Source organism: Pelecanus crispus, chromosome 13, assembly GCF_030463565.1.
Source record: "Pelecanus crispus isolate bPelCri1 chromosome 13, bPelCri1.pri, whole genome shotgun sequence".
Taxonomy (NCBI): domain Eukaryota; kingdom Metazoa; phylum Chordata; class Aves; order Pelecaniformes; family Pelecanidae; genus Pelecanus; species Pelecanus crispus.
This window is the reverse complement of record NC_134655.1, coordinates 8,707,723-8,724,509: the sequence shown is the minus strand read 5'-3', so window position 1 is coordinate 8,724,509 and position 16,787 is coordinate 8,707,723. Positions and strand designations below refer to the sequence as shown.

The 16,787-nt window shown below is 38.2% G+C and overlaps 1 protein-coding gene across 5 annotated transcripts in view; it reads right to left on the bottom strand.

The window, feature by feature from the left end:
- Positions 1 to 16,787, bottom strand: part of TBC1D8B (TBC1 domain family member 8B) — a 41,189-nt gene that overhangs the window by 7,995 nt on the left and 16,407 nt on the right. For 2 of the 5 annotated variants that reach the window (XM_075720390.1, XM_075720392.1), the window contains exons 5-14: positions 16,407 to 16,647; positions 14,717 to 14,924; positions 12,931 to 13,098; positions 11,477 to 11,626; positions 8,395 to 8,545; positions 7,298 to 7,512; positions 6,731 to 6,848; positions 5,753 to 6,038; positions 3,973 to 4,102; positions 487 to 585 (exon numbers count right to left, since the gene is read on the bottom strand). In XM_075720390.1, the coding sequence (XP_075576505.1) occupies positions 487 to 585; positions 3,973 to 4,102; positions 5,753 to 6,038; positions 6,731 to 6,848; positions 7,298 to 7,512; positions 8,395 to 8,545; positions 11,477 to 11,626; positions 12,931 to 13,098; positions 14,717 to 14,924; positions 16,407 to 16,647 (1,766 nt within the window). Of the gene's footprint in view, positions 1 to 486; positions 586 to 3,972; positions 4,103 to 5,752; positions 6,039 to 6,730; positions 6,849 to 7,297; positions 7,513 to 8,394; positions 8,546 to 11,476; positions 11,627 to 12,930; positions 13,099 to 14,716; positions 14,925 to 16,406; positions 16,648 to 16,787 lie in introns of those variants that run through there. The other 3 variants (XM_075720394.1, XM_075720393.1, XM_075720395.1) reach the window with 3 other exon arrangements.

Here is a 16,787-nt window from a genome sequence, read left to right as displayed (position 1 = left end):
ATTACTGGACATCCACACACACCACAGACAAAAAGCAAACTTTGTTGAATACAATACAATAATCTCTTCAGTGACATTTGGGATTGCTTCCCAAAGTAAAAATGCAGATGATTAATTGTTTTGCTGTAGCACTGCGAACATTTTACAGTGCTCTATGCCTCTAAGAGAAATGCATTAACAATTTAACAACAGCAGAGAGAAATATAGGTCAGCCTGTTCCAATCAATGCAAAGTGTCAGAGATGTGCCAGCCTTTAGAAGTTGTCTGTGATGGTGTTACTTGTAACGAGACCAGAAGGTCATGCTGTGATTCACAGACTGAAAACGTCACAGGCCAACCCTCAGTTAACAGACACCCTGCAGATGAGAGGGATTTCAGCGTATAAAATCACATATTTGGCCCTGGAAAATACAGCTCTTCTCAGAATTTTCCAAAAGGGAACAAATTTTATCAGAGGGAAGCATTCAGCTCTTCCAAGTCACTCACCACATTCTGCTTGGTTGTAGCTTCTAACGTCTGGATCACATAAAGCCTGTTCCTGCAGCGCATGCTCTCGACATCCTCATATCGAATATCGCCGTATCTCTAAGAAGAAAAGCATTGTTCCATAAAATCAACTGTTGCTAGACACATCTAAGCAGATATTTTTGTCTTTCTTACATCTAAGTACAATACAGGTATGGACACAAAGGAAGATCCCAGAAACTCTGAGCAAAAAATCATTTATTAGAGCACTAATATTCTTCCTAAACAGTGTAACTTTTTAAAAGGGCAGGTGTTTCAAAGAGTGATGGAAAAAGAAGAAACTGGCGTAGTTGACTGTGTGGGAAGACAAAAGAAGGGACTTATGTGCCGACTATGTGTCAGCTCTATATCCATCTCTGCTACCATATGTTGACTACTACTGCAGGGTAGCAAAGCCTAAGATGTGCATGTTGCCAGGGCTTGAAGTTCACTCTACTTCAGCTAATTTCTAAAGTTCACTAATTTCTGAACTGTTCCTAGCCACCTCTGGAATTTCTGAAGGACAGGGAAGGTGTCTTGAGCATTGGAGTAGAATAAATACATTTACCTTTACAGAAAAGTGGGATAGTAGGCAAAAACTAGAAGCAAATTCCCAGAGAAATCATGGAACAAATTATTAAACAATTAAAATCTAAGTAGAAACAGGGAAGGTAAATCAAAACGGGCCAACATTCTTTATCAAGATCATGTGAAATTAATTTAATTTCTTCCTATGACGAAATCCAGTCTAGTGTGTGGAACTGAAACAGCAGATAGGATACATATTTATTTCTGTAACGTTTTTGACACTCTTCAGCAACACATGCAACCAGGAAGACATGGCTGAACCACAATCACCATGCACCATGTGCACAACTGGTTCTAATACCAAGCTTTGAGAACAAATGAGTGATAAACAACCAAACTAGGCAGGACTTTCAGAATTTTTTCTGCAGTGTGTTTTGTTCCCATTTTCAGCAATGCACTTTAAACCAAGATATGAAAAACTGCAACACAGTCATAAAAAGTCTGAGCACAGAAGCTTTGAGGAAAAGTTAGAGGAACTGGTTGTGCTGAATCTAGAAAAAGAAAATATCAGAGTTGAAAGGGTAAGTGATGAACAATGACAACCTAATAGCAACAAAGAATTGCAGAGAAAACAGCAATTGACCGTCCTCAATAGTGCTTTATGAGCATCCAAGAGGAACTATTCTGGGTATTAGGATATTTTCTGACAAGGGCAGAGAAACCTTACAGTGGGCTAAAGTTTTTGCAGGTTTTCTTTTGTTGAAGAGTTTTAACAACATTAGACATTTTACAAGGATGATCTGGGTGTATGCTGGACAGGGAGCTGAACTGGATGACCTGTGAAGTCCTTTTCCAGAACTGCATTTCTATGTTCCTGTGAAGACCACTACCAGCATACTTCTGACTTGGAATAAAGAGGAAGCAGAGAGAAATTGCATCTCTGAATCATAACTCATTCACTGGTCAGGCTTATGGGCACTGATATTGTGCAACGGCCTCAGTAAGAATATAAACAAGATGTACAATCTAACTCTGAATTAGTGTGATGTGATAAAATGTTCCATGTTCTTCCAATCACCAGTTAAACACGACTTCTTCATACCTGATTAGACTGCAAAAGAATGAGTCTTGCATTTGTGCCTGAATCATAAAAGCATGAAACTGAACATCATTTTAAAATTCAACTCCACATATTTTCACTTAATCTCATTTATCTTGTGAACACCCATGCGAAGCAACAGTATTGCAAAGAACATCTCTGTTCACTTATTCATGATTTTCAACCAGACCTATCTGCAGAATGACAACTCTCCATTGCAGCAATCTTCCCATTTCGAAACATGTTTTATTTTCACAGTAATAGGAAAATAAAACCCTTCACTGGAACAGAATTGTGTTGAAATTAACTGTCTGGTCAAAATGGGAAGCAGGCTCTCACATTGTATCAGCAGTTCTCAAACAAGGGGTTATAACACTTAGTAGCATTGAAGAAATTCAGTTTCCACTGAAGATAGACATTTGCATCCAAAAAAGGGGCTATGAAATAGAAATGGGGATATGGACCTAGGAACAGTCAACTTGGAAGTGGGAGACTCAAGGCTCTGCCCATATCAGTGTTCAAAAGCCGTACTAAATCAGAGGCAATTGCTTTGGTCCAGTTACCTGCCTGCAAAGGCAGGGGAAGAAAAAAGGGAATTTCTTTCGCTTTGTCTTTCAGTAATGATTCCATCTCTATGAAAGCTTGAACTTACACTTCAGAATCCAATATACAGCACTTCATTCTGCAAGTATTCATCCTCACTGAGATCTCACCATGACAAGAAAGACCCATAATAGTTTGCAACTCTTCTTACAAGAATCTTAAAGCATTTTGCAAACACGATTCTTCAGTATAACATTCTTGTGAAACAATGCTGGTTGCATAAGCACAGACTTTTTATATAATTAGCCCAATCCTATAAAGACACTTCAAGAGAACTTGAATTTCTGATTCTTGTCTTTGTTCACCCCACTAAAGGCAAAGCCCTCTTCTCAGTAAAAATCAACAGAGACAGTTCCCAAATTATACAAATTACAGTTAGTTAATCTTTTCCAAGTTAAGGCCAGGACATTTTTTCCAAAACAGATGCATTATGGATCTTTCACTAGGAACATATGACTGAGAATCAGAAAAGAAAAAAAAAGTATAATATAGATAAAAGAAACCAGCTAATAGAAAAAACAAAATGTGAATAAATCCTTTCTTTCAGCTTGCCTTTCACTTCAGGTGGGCCAAGCAGAAACCTCTCTACAAATGGATTAATACCCTAATAGAAATCATGCCAAGGAAGGAAACACCTCATGAAAATCTGAGGGCAAAAGGAGAAGGAGAAGCTAGACCTATCTCCTCCCCAGTGCAGAGGTGCAAAGCTTAGACGCTGCAGAAGTCAAACTTGCAAATTGAAAGAAAGTGCTAAAAGATCAAAACTGGTCTTCCTCACCCAACACATCTCTAAACAATCATTTGACCCATACGATAAACTACTCAAGTACAGAGTTTCCTGCATGGGTTGTTATGTCAAATGTTACCACTATCTGCAACGTGCAGTAATCAGTCTCAAATTAGTAAATGTTTCTGCTGTACTTTGTCATTTAGTTGACTTACTAATCAAGTGAATGAGGGATGGCAATACATGACCTGTGATGAACCGAGTGAACTCCACTCAGGACAGCCTAACAAGCACACTCCAGGCAGTTAAAAATCAAAACAATACAAAACCAAATCTACCCCATAACCTATAAGGTTTTCAGTGAGGCTCAACAAAATACAGAGCCCAATTTCTATCAATCCAGACATATTTTCTACTCTAGTTTGTACACTGCAGCTGCACTACTTTTAAGGTAGCCCATGCAACATAAACACTGCATGGGATGAGAAAACATACCCACAAGAACACATACTTCATTTGACTCTCGGATCAAATCAGTAATGTCCACTTTTGGATGGTCACTCTTTGTATCGCTGAGGTTGGAGCCCTGCTGCACAGCTGGAGGCAAAGGACTGTCTTTGTTAGTGACACTGTCAAAAAATCTGCACAAAGCAAACACACAAGAAATCAGCAGGAACCAGTTTATCAGAACAAAATTATAACATCAGCATCTACTGAAGAAAAAGCGTGCAGAGGATACGAAATAGCAAAGAAAATCAGCATGAGTAGCACAAATACGCTGTAATAGTAACAAAGATATACAAAACCAGGAACCAGCTACCCAGAGAAGGTTGTAGAGCTTCTAGCCTTGGAGTTTTTAAGACCCACCTAGACAATAACATGGCTGATGTGATCTAGTGCTAGCAGTAATCCTCTTTTGAGGCTAGAGACTTGCCAAGGTCCCTTCCACCCGGCATTCCCCTGGTTCTCTAATCCATCTAGCAAGGTTGTACTATGTACCTGGGAGAGAGGAAAAGAGGCTTGTCCTGAACTGTGACTGAGGCAATCTTAATTCCCTCAGATGCATAAGCCAAGGCATGCCCGATCTGCACCTACTCGTCACACCTACATAACCAGCCTAAACAGATCCATTATGAAGGCTGGCCAATTCCTTTGCCAACATCAAGGAACAGATCTATGGACTGATCACTTCCTTTTTCTTGAGGAGAGGCAAACTACTGTAATCATTTTTTAAATATACCAGCATGCTGCAGGCTGGATTAACTGTGCAAAAGAAGTGTTACAGCCAGGTAAAATGTTGAAAGCAAGAGTTCAAAAGGAGTTCATAATAATCATCAAAATCTTGGGTGTCAAGTGGAAACAGCAGCTTGTTTGGTTCAAGTGAAAATTAAAGTTTCACCACATGTCTAGATTTTAAATTTTAATATATTTAAACTGGGTGAATGTGCTCTTACTGTCAGGTTTTTTAAGTGTTAACTATTTAAATGGGTACAGCCAGGTTTTACAATAAATACCAGGCTGTGTGGTCTCTTACAATAAAAATTACATTTTCCTCATTATTTCTGTAGCTCCTACCCTATTCAAACATGCAACTTTTAGAAGTCGCACAAAAAGGAAATTCTTACTACCAGTTCTTAACAGTCATAACTTGGTGACTCCCATAACACGGTCATTTTGCTGTTTTAATACTCCATGATACACAATCACAGCAGCAACAACAGAATTTAGGTAGGTAGCGAAGCAAAAACTGCAAGTTTTGCTTGCAATACATCAGTTTAAAATGCACTTTATGTTGCATATTTGAATTTATTTTTCAAATGGTCATGACTGTCCTCATTGCATTTTTTTGTGTTATTTCTATTTTAAGCCATTAGCAGCAGAGGAGCCAGTAGCCTAAACGACAAGAACTGAGCTGTAGAATATGTTGTCAGTAGGTTGATGCCTAAACTGTTTGGAACAGTCTTAGTGTGCTCTAGATTACCTCATCATTAAGGAAAGCCACCTTCTATAAGTGATATACATTCCAGGCAAAAAACACATTGCTTTTACTTTAAAATACACAAAATGGCAATGGTTTTAGAAGAACTTCAATGGAGGATGGGATTTTCAGAGGATCCAGGCACACTTTCCAGCCACCCCTTCCAGAATTTCCACCTGAGATGAACACTTAATTCCTTTGAAGCCTTTGGAAGTCTTGGTCAGATGTCTTCTCAGCTGCCCCAGAATGACTTATCTGATTGCAATTATAGCAGCTGCTACACAGCCCATAAGAATAACAGTTACACTGATACCTGTTGAGAACAGTGACTGCTTCTGCATCATCCTTACAAGTCAGCAACTTCTCCATGTTGTATTCCAGCACTGCGAGACCAAGCTGCAAGATTGCCTTTATTCCATCATAGAAGAAACAGTCCACCACATTGACTGCACTTTCAATAGGCAGCACACTGATAAAAAGGGTAAGGAACCAGGAGAGAGAGACCGAGGAGAAAAAAGTCATGTCCGTCATGTGGTCTGTCAACTGAGGCAGATGAACCCTGATGAGCTCCTCAAACACTGCCTGATCTACCAAGGCACCTGCAGGGAAAGGATAACAAAACCACCACCCAAATCTTAATACAGAGAAGCATAGTTTTCTCAGAGCACCGGCCAGAAATCAAGCCCCTGTCCTAATTCAACTTTGTTGTAAAAGCAAACACAGGCCTAGCCGCATGGAACTGCTGGCTTCGTTCCCTATGCTGGAAGCTATGCACTCTGTGCATAGGTCCAGAGTCTTGCTGCATGCTGTAAAATGTGTTAGCACTTTTGTGGGTGCGTGGCTACTTCTAATGATTCTCCTGACAGCTGATACATGCTCTCTGCAATTAGAGAGAAACTTCACGTCCAATTTTCTTCTAGCCTATATACCTGCAAGTACTGAGTATGAGATCAAAGAGCAAGTCTGGACCTGGAGTAACTCTTTTTCCTTTATTTAACCTGACTAAGTTTCAAATAAATACCATTAATTGCAGTTATAATTCCAAAAGAACAGTATACTAGTCTAAATGACTACTTCCTGAGTAGTTATGCCTAAAGTAATGACAATATCTGAAAATCATACCCACTCCTGCTTAAGAAGTCTTGGGACGTTCTCTGTAACTTCCACTTTCTACTTCACAATACTGAACCAAATGCAACAGTTCTTCCCCACTGTTCAGCCTTCAGCTCATTCCTTACATTTGATCATTTACATTCAATTCTAGATAGATAAAAAGACAGACGGATGTTACCAATGATTCGACGATTGAAATAATCAGGTAGCATCCTTTCACAGACAGCAACCAAAAGCCAGAACGCTTCCTCCTCTTTAGCATACAGCAGAAGTACCGATGTCAAAATATTCATTGCCTGTAACATTTAAACAGGAAAGGAAGCATTTACAAGGAATGATGGAGAAAATACAACTGTTGTCATTTGCTAACATTTATATTTCTGAAAGCACTTTACAGCACATTTTTAGTGGATAACCTGCTAGGATAACCTACATCCAGTATGAGACATTTACCTCTATATTATTAAATACAGAGCATTGTATTTAAACTACACAAAAATATTTTTAAGTGCTAAAAGTCTAGTAGGAATGCAAAGGCATACACTTTAGGACATTACAGCGTTTATCAATACATTCAAGAACAATGTAAAAACTCATGTTACACAGTGGGATTAAATAAACAAAGCGAACCACTGGGCAAGAAACCATTACATATTTATGTGATGGAATTTATGAGGTGCCACTATACTGCCACCATTAGCTAATATTTAGACAACCGACACTAAGCGTCCCAAAACTCCTGTACCTGACAATATCCAATTTGGGGATTCCTGTATGCATAAGCTGTAAGAACTCTCCTGAGTGCAGAAATTCCTGTGTCACTTTGAAAAGCAGGATGCTCAGGTAAGGAGCGACGTAAATCTCGTTCAATTTCATCAGTAGCTAAAGTGCACGTTCCTAAGGACTTTTCCACCAACTCAGTGTAATAACCAGGGTTGGATGCCATATCATTTACAGCACCTGCCAATACATTGTATTGCACAGTATTAGAGGACAACAGTGAAGTATCTACATAATTGTCTGCAATTTGTATAAAAATTTTTGAGGACTACTGAGGTACTTCATGAATCTCCAGATGTTACTGCAGTAATGTATCCGAGTAATTCTACTGAAATTAATGGAAAAGTGAAATAAAATAAGGCTGGGAGGAAATCTAAGTCCCTTTCCATTATAAAGTTGATTTTGACTTACTTTTTTGTTTCATGGGGCGGGGAGGGAGGGAAGCTTCCTTTCACCTACCATTTTGCCCAAGTTTTCTGGCAAACACAATACCTTTCCGTTTGTAGAGCTGGGAACAGATTAGAAAAACTAGACAAAGGATTGATATTTACCTAATGAATTCCACAACTTTTATGTCAACACCTTCCAAGACAAAGATACCAGTCTGGTAACAGAAGCACAAATGCCTATGTAAACGCTCAAAGAACACTAGCAAAGATAAATCCATGTTCACATGTCCCCAAAAGGATTTACCATACAGTAGGCTGAATGAAGAGTATAAAATGCATTTGTTACAATAAACAGATCCTCCGGAAGAGCAGAAAGCTCTGCCCAGGGGAACACAGTGAGTACAGCTAGCAAATAAGGACCTGGGTAGCTCCTCATTCAGCCAAAATTGAAGTTTTGAAGTTACAGTTTGTTGTAAAAGAAGCAGATGCAGGTTTAGTTGCAAAGCAAAAAAACAGACAGAACTATCCTGTTCATCATTTTGAAGTGTCTTTCTTCAGAAAGATTTGGATAAATTGGTAAGAGCTTTTTTTGTCAGCCTATGTTCAGTCAGTAACTAGAACATCCATACAGCAGAGTCCACAAAATGAATGAGTTGTACTTGCTATGCAATACCTGAAAAGAGTAGCCAGAGCTCTCCTCTCAATGCCTCCGGGATCCCTCTTACAACTAGGTCTCGAGTCTTCTTTGTCCGAAACATACTGACACCATGTCCACGTTCGACAAAGAGGATGTTCCAGGACTGTTCTTTCATTTTTTCTTTCAACTGTGAAAGGCAGAAGACAGCAAGCATTAAGTATACTAGAAGATTTTCCTCATGTTTCAGAGAACAGAACCAAATTTTGCTCTCGGTTATATTGATATACAAACTGGAAATGACAGCGTTGGCATCCATATTGATATGTGAAATGAATGCTGATGCAAATCAGAGCAAAATCTAACCTCTGCACAGTATAAATTTGACATACAATGCAATCTCCTTCATGACCTACTATTCTTTAAAGTATGTTATTACAACAATGTCTATACCATATCAGACAAAAGGTAAATTTAATCCAGTATCCCATCTGACAGAAACCAACACCAAGTGCCACAGGACAGTAAGGTCAAGCAAACATCTGCAAAATCCCCCTCCATCCTCGAGCAAACAGAAACACAGGCAGCTCCTCAGCAGAGGCAATATCTACGAATTTAACAACACACAGCAGATTTTTCCCTGCAAATTGCCTTCTGAACCCAGACACACCTGCCACCTTCTAACTGCACTTGAAGCCTCTTTGTTGCTGTATTAAGAGAGCAAACAATCACTCCCCTTCACCTTTTTCAAGCCAGTCCTAAGTTCAATTTTTCCTTACTTCCCACTTGAGAATGGCTCCAACTTGTAAACAGCAATAACTGTATGCAAGCTGGATTTTCATTTTAAATGAAGTCATCACCATCTATTTGTTATGTTTTATTGTTCACTATGCTGCTAAACTTTTTTTGTTTTTAAATCAATAGGTAGACAGGCCTATTTGTTACCTCTAGACTGAACCATTTGCAACTTTGACACCACATCAGCAAAAATTACATTATTATCAAAGGACCACTAAGTACTAGGGACTTAAAGGGAGTGAATGAACAGTGATAAAGCAGTAAGACAGCTAACCAGTGCAAGACGCAACTGTGCAGACAAATTCTGCCATCATACTTCTCTTGAGGCATTCCAAAAACGCATTGCCAGCATAATGGGTAAGAAAATTAAACATTTGATATAATTCCTATAGCAAAAAATTAGAGGTACATTAAAACTTCCTCTTGTAAGACTATTTTCAGCTATTTCCATGTAAATATATATATATGTTTGCATGATACATACATACAAATGAATCTGCTTATAGTAGCTTGGGCCAATTTTAAAATGTCCCATTTTTTGTTGCTGCTTTGTGATAAACAGTGTAACATTTCCTTGGTAAAGGGTAAATCAATAGAAGAAGGAAAAAAGATTAAACTGAATGCAAGCAGTAGAAAAGACAACCAGGAAAAACAGGGTGAAGAGAAGGTTCAGATTGCTTATATGTGGTGGCACATTTCTCTGTGCTAATTTGAGAGCTCTAACAAACAAACTATGAGAAAAAGTATTTGGCCATGATGGCGCAATGAAATCAAGCAAACGATTATTTGCAAAGTCAACTCACCATCACAGATACCTGCTTAATTATTCTGATAAATTAACGTTTTAACATAACTATGAACTGTTCTTCACTAACAGCAATAAAAATGTACTAACTCTGTTACAGATGAAATAATATCCCACAGAAACTCAACAGGCAACAGGTTGCTTCCTTTTTTTTGATTCATCATGCTTTGTTGCATTATATTAGTTGACAGATTTGGAACAGAACGGCTGCAAGTGGTGGAAAGCACACAGAGGGGTGGCATGACATCAGTGTCATTATTCTCCCACAGTTTCTCAATCTTTCCTCAGTTTATTTGCAGAGCTCCAAATAGCACTAGGAGAGAATCAATAATCAGGAAAATTCGCAGGAGAATGAAGTCTAGCTGGATTCAGGACGGGAACTAACAGCTGAAATACTTAGGCGCATATAGGTTTTACATTTAATCAAATATTTATCTATCAGACAGAACATTTTTACAAACTAGCAATTTCTGTCAACACAGAAAACAACAGTGTATGCACCTGAACTTCAATAGGACCAGCCATGTAAGTAAAACCTGCTTCACAGAATGAAAACTGGCAAAAATTCCCCATTCAGACAAAATCGAAGCTACATTTTACCTGCAGAGTAGAAGGAGGCCAAGATAGCAGAAACAGTGAAACAGATCCTTTGTAAAGTACAAGATTACTAATAAACTATTAATTATGCACCTAAAATGCAATTCAATTTCTCTGAAGCAAAGCAACTGATGATCAGGTGTTCCAACTCATGTGAGGCTCCAGGGCTGAGACAGGGTGAACATTGCCACTACATTTTCTGTGTATGCAGCAGTAAGATTTAACATTGTTAAAGCAATTAAAGGTGCTGAAAAGTAGATTTTGTCCACTTTTGTTCAATGTACTATAAAAAGCAGAGCTTAAAAATCTGGATTCCCTTTTCTCTTGCCCAAGGGGTGTTTATTTTCTGATATTTCTAATATCAAAAATTCCATATCTTAATTTACCCAATTCTGCTGAAAGACTTAATTTTAAAATAAAACCTTTCTGTCTTCTTGCATGGACTATGGAGAAGCAAAAATAGGATGTCCTACTGCAAAAACAATTAAAGAAACATTCTCCAGAGCATAACCTTGTTAGACAGAAGTGCAAAAGAATGAAGCAAGGAAGAAATTAAGTCAGTTTCTTGATAACATTCTCCTTGCTCCCAAAGAGTTTGTAGTGACTTTGTATGTTGACAATTCAGATAGATATGAAACATGTTCACTATCATAAAACAAACAGCCAACTCTTCCCTGAGGGGTGGAGGAGCAGGAGGAATTAGCTCCATGAAGATAAGGCATATCGTTATTAAACAAGATGAACAGAAAATTGGATGGAGCCATGAAGAAGCACCCTGTGGACTCCAAATACAGAAAATGCAGACGAAAGAACATTGGCAAAGCCCCAAAGGAAATCAGCAGCCTTGCTGGAATACATTTCGGATATACTTCAGTCCTTTATAATTAGATTCCAAAAACTGTTGGCCATTTTATCCCTTACCATTTTAGAGTCTAGATTCTCAGCATCCTGAGGATGGTAGACAGTCATTAGGGCTTCTGTACTGACAGTTTTGCTGTTATCTCTCTGATCCATCTTTGACGGTCCCGCATCAAAATCCTTTGGACTGTCAGAGGCAGAACTAGCTGCAACCTTGGGGAAAAAAAAAAAAAAAAATTAACAGCGGTAGTTATAAATGCTTCAAGAAGCAGCACTCATACCAGAAACTGTTTTGCTTCTAGACCATCACTGTTTATGATATTAAGTTACAGGTACCAGATACAGACTTCCAAAGTAAATGAAAAACAGCAATCCCTGCTCTGCACAGCTGGGCTTTCAGGAGGCTGCACTTGAAAAAAATCCACCTCTATAGCCAAAAACTTAATTACGAAAGGACAAATATTCATAATGAGAACTGTAATAGACAGGGAGGCCTGACCATCCATCAACACTGAAGTCAAAAGAAAAACATTAATTTAAATATACTGAACTATACAGAAATACTGAGAGTATCAAAAACCAGCATTAGAACCTGGATTGTTTTTCAAAACCTGATGGTTTTGAAACAAAGTAAAAGAACCCAAAACAGAATGCATTCACAGTAGCACCATTGTTAACACATTCTCTTTCATATGCGCACAGAGTTATTTATTTTTCCACACCTTAAAACCACAGGCACATGACTTAGCATGGTATGTCAATATAACGCAGATATAACCTGAAATAAGGTAATCTAAAACAGAATGCCCCTGAGCTGCAGACCTCACCACTCAGGTCTCCCAGGGCTGTGCTGTACTCTTATCAGCTGAGCACTTCTGCTGATATCAAACTATCTTGCTTTTATTATTAATTTTTGCCTTTTAACCCTTAAGAATCAAAATCTTAATGAAAATCAAATCAAGGTAAAGATTTTGCTGATACACTGATTATTTTCTACTAAAAGACATTTATTTGTAGGCTTCTATACTCTTACAACTGTCACTTCAGAGGCTACTCCAGTTGATTCTATTTAATTTTTTTTCAGGGGAAAATCTTCAGGGAAGTGATACAGCAACAGTAATAAATAATACTTGTTAGGGATGTTTTGTCATTACTTTCTTATTTCTCATGCATGAAACTACACGCACAGGTTTCTTCACATCTAGAAGCAACCTTAGAATCATTCAATCAACTTCCTGAGTCAAACAGTCAGCTAGCAAAAACTGACACAGTTACATACAGTTTTACATCAGACTGGTGGCCTTTTGTTTTAATGTGAAGGCAAGAGATGGGAACATGATATTTTAAAGTGAAAAAACCAAATTTAAACAACTTGAAATCTGGAGGTACAGCAGACATTGCTACCCACCTTGTGCCTAGATTCAGGATTAAATAGAAATGTATTGCATTACACAGGAAAACACTGACAACGATACATAAACTCTGGTTTACAGGTGTACAATTAGTAGAGCAGTTACCTCTGTATTCATGATGTGTTGTGGACTTGAAGTTGCACTGCATTTCATTCTGAGCTTTGCCACAAGCTGTTCAAAATCTCTAACCTCTGTGAAACGAAAAGCTGTTTTTCCTTTGGTACTAATGCTGACTCCTTTGTTGGCTGGATCTGCCTTATCCACCCCTGTGACCTACAGAAGCAAGGATACATAAATCAGGCAAGAAGTTTTACCAGCCTACTTCTAAAAGAGCAAAGCTATTAAAAACACATGTGTACATGAAACAGTAGTATGAAGCACCACACAAGCAGAATTAGTAACGCAAATAACAAACTCACTACTTCTAAAGCTCAGTGGTCTGGAGCTATTTTAGCACAAGGTAATAAGTATTATACGGTATTTTCGACAGAGTACCAAAAATCTTTGAAAAGGTTTTCCTAGCTGTGAGTGCTGAGCTTATTTGAAAATCTCGCCTCCTTCTACCTGCTGAAGCTGTTACTTTTTTTATTACCATCCGAAAGCAGACAAAACACGGCTTTTGCAAGTAATCAAATGAAACAAGTTTCACAAGAATGAATTTCCACTGAGAATACCCTTTCAAAGACAGCTGTCATAACACATGACAGCTGGAGCTGATTTTAATTGCCATGATGGAACAGTTACAGATTAGAGCAGTTAATACACTTCAATAATGCAAGTACAAGTGAGACAATCATGAACAGCGAGACTGACTGCCATTGCTGATCCTTTTACACTGTTACAGGTAAAGAATGAAAGACCACTGAAATAAAGTTCTTCTGCAGTACCATAGAACAAATAGTGAGGGCCTGACAATCCACAAGAATAAACTTAAGAGTCAGCATCTTTAACACAGCCTCTTCTTGTTTTTCACAGGTTATGGAAGTATCTATTGTCTGCAGGACTATTTATAGACAATCAAATAAATTACTTTATCTGGGCAGGGAACACAAAGTGTATTGCTGAAATTAGCTCAGCTCACCCCCCTGTGTCAGGTGTCTTATGTCAGGCAGTATGTACACAGAGTATGTAGAGCAATTACAGAGCAATTACAGAAGCTGGTTAATTTTTAGGCTATTCTGAAATACGTCTGGGTGCTGATGAAAAACTTTTAACACTGGAAGACTGAAATGTGGCAATGTCCCAGATCACATGAAGTCAAGAGAGGGATGGAGAAGGGTTTTTTTTTCAGAAGTTATTCCACAGTCTAGCTATAGTACTCTGTAGAATAAACATGAATGTTGTGTCCTTTACAATATGGTCCTTATTCAGTCTGTTGAGACTATCAGCTCTAACAGCATTGATACTTGTTCACTGACGACTGTCAATGGATTTTCCTATAGACTTTTGAACAGACAGCACTGCTCAATTGCTGCAAAAAGAATTGCACTACTGAGCTAAGAAAGAAACACGGCAGAGCAATTACTAATCTTCAAGATCCTCTACCCTCTCTTATTCTTTACTTTTTATCTTGAGAATTTCTCATTAACTCAACTTCAAGAACTAAGCATAAGCTTTTACACTTAAAAAAAAAGTATTAAAAAATTTGGATTCTGTACAGAAATCAGAGTAAATAAAAAAAGGGAAAGACAACACAGGGAAGAAAGCTGAAACATGAAAGAAGTTCTATAAACCTACAAACAGAATTCCTACAGGCAGTATCCAAGTTAGGGGGAAATGTGTGACATCATGTAAAGTAAGCACATTCTAATGAAAATCTGCTAAACTGGCATTAAACTCTACGAGTGCAAAACTCCTGGTATAACTGGCTCTGACTTGTAGTTTGCATTACCTCTCTTAATGGAATGATGACACTGCACAGGCTGCCATCCTGGCTAGCAAAGCAGATGTAGTTTTCTGAAATGCACATTTTCCCATGGGTGTTGTAATGACTGAAAGGAACCCATAAGAAGCACTCATGAACTTCCTTCAAGGTCTCTTCTTTGGGTAGCCTGAAGAATGCACTAAACTGCTCACTGTGGGCACGGCTCTCTAGGCCTCTAGATTAAAAACAAAACAAAAAAACAGGGTAGGAGAGAGAAAAGAAAAATTAAGTAAGTTTAAAATGTCTTTACAAATACAAAAGCTAAAAATACCTTGGAAAAAGACAGTAAAACGTCATGCTCTCCTACAATCCGTGGGGTTGGTCTGGAAAGTTCAGTGTTTTGCTTCAAGAGGCAACAAAGGGCAGGACCACACCTATCTATATACACCCACTTAACAAAATATTTAAATAGTTCACTAAACAGGATTAGATTCAAGCATGTTCTTACAGAGTAAATAAAGCACTTTGCTGAATCAGGGCCTAGAGGTAGTACAAAAAAAATACTGATAGCCTAATCTGCTCTGTTTCCCCACCCATCAGAATAGTCCATTTAAACCTAAAACAAATTTTGGCTTGACAGAGGGTTAAACAGCTAGAAATGTAGCACATGTTGTAAACATCTGCCATGGGCTAATTCTTCACAGATAACTCCAGCCAGAAACTGTTTTGGTTGTAGAGCAACATCCCTCTCTAGCATTAACACCAAACTCAATCAATTACCCAGGAAATACAACCTAAACCAGGTTTTATTATCAGTTTACTATAAAACTAAATAGCTTTTTTTTTTTTCCTAATTCATAGGTGCATAGAGCTTTAAGTAGGAACATCTACTAGAAAAATGCTTTATCATAATTTCTGATTTGCAGATAGGTAACATCCTCCAACAAAGATTTAGTCCCTTCATGTGAATTTAAATTTTCTAAAAAACAGACTTGATCTGCCTGGTTACTTTTCACAGTAAATAGCTGTAGTCCACAGATCAAAACCTGAACATTTGAGCGAGAATTTGGACAGCTCCCTGAGGAAAAGGCAACATTTGCTTCAACAGAAACCAGAACTGAAGAGAAACCATAAAATTACTACAAGGAATAATCACACACCTTCCTTGAGAAGGAAGGACCCTAACCATCAGGTTATTTACATACACATCTTTCCCACCACCTAAAACACTGTGGTAAATAAGGAAGTCGTAAATAAGGAAAGCCATGCAGCCATCCGCAACTCATTGATTTTATCACCCATCTCCAGTGGCAGAAAAGCCATGCAGTTACTACTTACACATGTGTATCAAGTGATTTATTCTCCGCCTTCTCCTTCCTCATCAGGTCTCTTTGGAGACACTGCAGCTTCATTCTTGATTTTCTAATTGTAAATGCTGCTAGAACACTTAAAAACACAAACTACTACAAAACCTACAGCTGAAGCCCAGCTCTGAAGGTTTGATCACTTCCTGCCTTCATACAGACTTTTGAGACTGCAAAGTAACAATAAATTGCAATGCCTCACATTGCTTTGATCCCAAATTTTAATGAGACACTTGTTTCAGAGAACACCAGCTTTGCTGACATTTACATATCTCCTTGAGACAAGGATTCTCTTCCCCTGTGCCTAAAAAAGTAGTGGGCCCAGAGCAGATAGACTATAAGTAATATATTACCTCTTGGTGATCTGCAGGGGGTCATGAAGGACTAGGTCATTTTCAAATGTCTCCTTGTCAAAAAGTCTCCTAACAGCATAGTTTGCCAGCTGCTCCATGAGAAGGAACGTTTCACTGATGTGCAAAAACATGGAAAAATAGTGATCTTCCCCACGGGAGCACACATGAATGCTCTCTGTCAGAATCACATTGGAAGTCTTCTCAAGTTTTGATATTTCATCCCAGGAGATAATAAGTTTTACTGAAGATACAAATATAAGCAGATATGAGTAACTTCCCATTAGCTCATATTAACAAAAAGAAGAGCAGTAGTCAACAGCACTAATAAAACATAATTAAGCAATATAACTATTATATAACTATATATAAATGATAACACAC